The following is a 2967-nucleotide window of genomic DNA, read 5'->3' on the forward strand; positions in this document are numbered from 1 at the left end:
CAGCACAAACCTAATAATAAATATAATTGTTGAGTGTCAACGTTCTATATCCATTGTTTCGCTATAGCTTTTAGGTGTAATTTTGTAATTGGGGTTGTTAGTCATTTAAATAAGTTACTTTTACTTTATTTTGTTTACTTTGCAAACAATTAGTTTATTCTTAGGTACCTTTTCCATTGTATATTTGTATATTGATTTTTAATGATAGGTGTGTCATTAGGGGTTTATCCCAACATAATTGTATTTCAAATAGTTCGTATTCCTTATCTTTATTTTGTAGTCATAAAATCTATTACTATTTTCGTTAGAGTACAATGGTCGATACAATTGATCAATACCAAGAATTGTTGCACGCTGGACACTTGCACGTACACCGATCTCTCCCTTTCTCTTCTTATCAAACCGCACCTCTTATACCCCACTTGCTTATCTTGGACCAACCACCCTGTTTCTTCTATTCGTAATCCAATTAATGTTTCCAAACTTTACTAACACCACCTACTCTGCCTCTTCACACAATTCTTGTTAATATCCTAAAATAGGATAAAAGCCAAATCATCCTATTCATCAAGAGAATAAGTGACAACCACAGAGAAGTAACAATCAAGTAACAATCAAGTGACAATCACCAGCGACAATCACAAGTGTGACAATCAGCAGAACTAGTCAAACATATTACAAGCCGTTTCGTAAAATAATAGTTAGGTAATATTAATATTTTTTAGCGTTACGTTTTTAGTAAAGCACATTAAAAAACTAACGTGAGTTTTAATCATAAAACAAGTTCGTCAAACCAGGCGTCAACAGAGGTTATGAATTGATTTTTCCATGGCTTCCTTTAAAAATGCATTACTCTGATAGGTAGTTTCTTCTATTTGCTCTTCATCAGAATCGGTTTCCAAATAAAAATTTCCGAATATTCTAGTCAATATTTTTCCCGATAATTAAATAACCTTGTACGCCATCTTCTTGGAAAAATCTTTGAAATCAGTGAGTTTTATTTGACCACATGTGAGCTTTTATTTTAATAAGACGGTGATGGATTATAGTAATCTCTCTAGAGCTGCTTTCCGTTAAATGATCTAACTAACAAAAGCGTTCTTTTTTGCTGCTGACTATTAGATGAATGTATAGTAGTAGTGGGTCTGCATGTATCTGATTCTGTAAAATAACTATCATTATTCGGAAACAAAAGACATCCTTGACACGGTTTTAAGAAACGGTGCTAGAAAGTTAAAGATGTCGTGCATTAGGTGTCTACAACAAAAACATCATTAATTTTTTGTTTCCCCTATAAACTTTATGGCATTAAGTCGGTATGTACAGGTAAGACAAAATTTCCAGCATACATAGAATTTACACATTTCTTTGTCCGCATTTTTTCTTTTTGTGTCTCACGACCGAAAATGTATAATTTGGTTTAATACATTTTTTAAACCACGTCTATTTAGAAATATCACCTGCTTCCCTGAAAACTGTCCTAAGCTAACGAACCCTATTTGATAAAATTTCATCCAGAATAATAAACAATCACAGACTGTTAATGGAATATGTGTATCCTCATCATTCGCCAGTAACATCACATTTCGAACGCTTCTAAACTTTTCTTTTCCGCTGCGCCTACCGTCTCTGTTTCGCATCCGTACAGTGTCGCGTTCCAAACATACACCTTATATTAAGTGTTAAATCGAGTATCCTAACCTAAAATTTCAAACACAAAAAATGTTTTGTTCCATGAAAACAATATACCGAAGCGCTTTAAATATTTTGACTCATAAATTCACCAAAAATAATTTTTCGTTTAGTCTGTTGCGTATTTGGTCTTAGTCTTATTAGTATAAACACAATCATGGTCTTGTTATTGGTCTTGCATTTTTGCAATGCTAACCAATTTTTTATACTTATCGATAAAACGACTTAGTAGTTATTATTGCATCGGTGATGTTCCGAACAGAAATAGGACTTTTTCTGGAGTTAATATGGAAATGATCTGCAACAAGTAGGCTAGTGGTGATTGCTATAAATAGCCAATATTGAAGCAATATTTTGCAAATTCACATTCAAAATCGTATGATGAAACAATTGTTGTGTTTTGCATTAAAAAGTTTTTTGAAATTATGATATGAAGTTTCAACAATTATTAATTTCTTTAAATTAACTTATTTTGTTTTGTTTCAGGCTGTTAAACTCGAAAGCGTTCATCCTAATCGTACTCGTTATTTAGTAGTCGTGTCGCGTTTTGGTCGCAGGGCCGAAGAGTCCTGTCTTTTGGGAATCGATTGTAATGAGAAGACGACCGTTGGATTGGTACTAAGAGTTCTAGCAGACACCGCTATCACGCTGGACGGAGATGGGTAAGTGTTGTATATTACTCTCATATTGCACTATAAGTAACGGAATTGAAATTCTGATATTTGGATTAGTATCTATTTGCATTATTGATTGGTGGTGCTATAGCATAAAAAGACAATACTATACAATAAACAGTAATAAATAAGAAACTACGAAATTCTATGAATCACAATAAACAGTTTGCTGGGATATGATAACGGTTCTGCAAAAGAATATGAAATATTCAAGACGATGATGATGATGATTCGATGATGAATGTCAGAATTTTGTGATTAAACTTTATCAATTTCTTGCCGAAATTTTGTTCTCGATCACACTAGACATCTTTAGGGCTTTTTATAGCTTTCAGTAAATCTAGGCCCCTTTCTGGTGTATTTCTATGATTTTTATAATCACCGAAGGATATTAGAAATTGTTTATTTTTAATATTAAAAAGTTTATTTCACAATATATTGAAACAATCGTACCTATGAGAAAGCTTTTTCCTTGATTAAGGTTAATCTATTTTTAAATTAATAAAATGATAATACATACTTTAAATTAATTAAAACACTTTTTACTTTTCTGAACGTATTTGTAAAATGCAAAATACATTTTTGCCATTTAAAGTTTTGC

The 2967-nt window shown here is 32.0% G+C and overlaps 1 protein-coding gene across 1 annotated transcript in view; it reads left to right on the plus strand.

Moving 5' to 3' along the window:
- The window catches only part of LOC108740385 (protein phosphatase Slingshot-like), a 28466-nt gene extending 26085 nt beyond the window's left edge, over window positions 1–2381 (plus strand). Inside the window, exon 3 of the mRNA XM_025978527.1 lies at window positions 2179–2381. Coding sequence (XP_025834312.1) covers window positions 2179–2358 — 180 coding nt within the window. The 3' untranslated portion in view covers window positions 2359–2381. The remainder of the gene's footprint in view (window positions 1–2178) is intronic.
- The last annotated feature ends 586 nt before the right edge of the window (window positions 2382–2967 follow it).

The sequence above is a fragment of the Agrilus planipennis genome, unplaced genomic scaffold (genome assembly GCF_000699045.2).
Source record: "Agrilus planipennis isolate EAB-ADULT unplaced genomic scaffold, Apla_2.0 scaffold289, whole genome shotgun sequence".
Lineage (NCBI taxonomy): Eukaryota > Metazoa > Arthropoda > Insecta > Coleoptera > Buprestidae > Agrilus > Agrilus planipennis.